Source organism: Hipposideros armiger, unplaced genomic scaffold (assembly GCF_001890085.2).
Source record: "Hipposideros armiger isolate ML-2016 unplaced genomic scaffold, ASM189008v1 scaffold_41, whole genome shotgun sequence".
Classification (NCBI taxonomy): domain Eukaryota; kingdom Metazoa; phylum Chordata; class Mammalia; order Chiroptera; family Hipposideridae; genus Hipposideros; species Hipposideros armiger.
This window is the reverse complement of record NW_017731391.1, coordinates 2,379,983-2,381,226: the sequence shown is the minus strand read 5'-3', so window position 1 is coordinate 2,381,226 and position 1,244 is coordinate 2,379,983. Positions and strand designations below refer to the sequence as shown.

The following is a 1,244-nucleotide window of genomic DNA, read 5'->3' as shown; positions in this document are numbered from 1 at the left end:
TAAGTTTCATAATCCCAAACATATCCATTTTAATAAAATGATGTTATATTTAGATGAAATATCTTTTTTACATTTTCAAACAATGTAATGTATGTAAAGAATTTTTAAAGCAGTTTTTCTTAAAATATACTGTTAATGAAAATTTACAGTTTAAGCTGGGTGCTGAGTTTTCTTCAGGGGCTGTAATGTAGACTAAGATTGTTTATCCTATGGCATCAGTTTTAAAAATCAGTGCTAAAGGAAATAAGTGTAGTTATTACTGACTTCTCTGCTTCACTTGCCCTGAATGTTTTGACCTGTGCTTGATTTTAGAAAGCTCCATATTTAACTCCTTCTCCTGAAGCAGGTTTTGCTGAACTGCTGAGCCTTGGCAGTGGGCGCCTTTGAGGCTTAGAAGTGCCTCAGGATTCATTCGGCCGGCTGCCATGCTTACTTCTTTTGAAGCACTATAACAGTCAGCAGAGAAGATCCTGGGGAGCTTCTGAACCCCGAAGGCACCTGCTACCACCGCTCAGTGAAAATTGCTTCAGATGCAGAAGCAGGTAAATTACATTTTGAGAAAGCAACACCGGAAGAAAAAAAAAACAACTAAGAAAAGATTGTGTCAATTTACAGTTTACATCAGGTGATAGTATAAAGAATAAATTGAAGTATAATAGTTTATTAGTCTCTTAAGCTACTTTGCTGGTTGCTCTAGTTTTGTTTTGTTTTTAGTTGCCAGAAATATGAAGCAGTTTAATTTTGCAAAGATTTTGCATATCTATTATATATATGGAAGCTCATTTTCGTTTTACAAATCTGAAGAGAAAAACAAGTCACTTATCAGCTCAACTTATTGCAACTCTTCCTTTCTTAGCTAACTAAACAGAAGAGGAGATCTTTAGAAATAGTGGACCGTTGTATTAGATGAGCACAGTAGCCTTTGGCATGGTTTCCTAATTTTAACTGCTGCGTGACAGTACTCCAAAGTACAAAACAAAAGTTTTATTTTCTTGAGATCATAAGAATGAAAAATATTATGGAAAGTAATTTATGGATGTGAGGAAAGGAGTTACATGGAGTATTTGGTATGTTTTTGCAGCTGAATGTATCAGTAGTTCTCTTCTTCTTTTGTAGGTTTCCAAGCAACAATCAGTGCTCCGCACATGGTAAGTTAACTTTGGTTATTTGGGTGGGTACTAATGGATCACATTTTCCTCTACGATTGTTTTCTTCCATAAAAAGGTTTAAAGAAAGTTTTAAAC

General features: G+C 34.8%; 1 protein-coding gene across 3 annotated transcripts in view; it reads left to right on the top strand.

The window, feature by feature from the left end:
* PCMT1 (protein-L-isoaspartate (D-aspartate) O-methyltransferase) overlaps nucleotides 1-1,244 on the top strand; it is a 52,258-nt gene that overhangs the window by 18,568 nt on the left and 32,446 nt on the right. For all 3 annotated transcript variants that reach the window (XM_019638941.1, XM_019638940.1, XM_019638943.1), the window contains exon 2: nucleotides 1,117-1,148. In XM_019638941.1, the coding sequence (XP_019494486.1) occupies nucleotides 1,117-1,148 (32 nt within the window). The remainder of the gene's footprint in view (nucleotides 1-1,116; nucleotides 1,149-1,244) is intronic.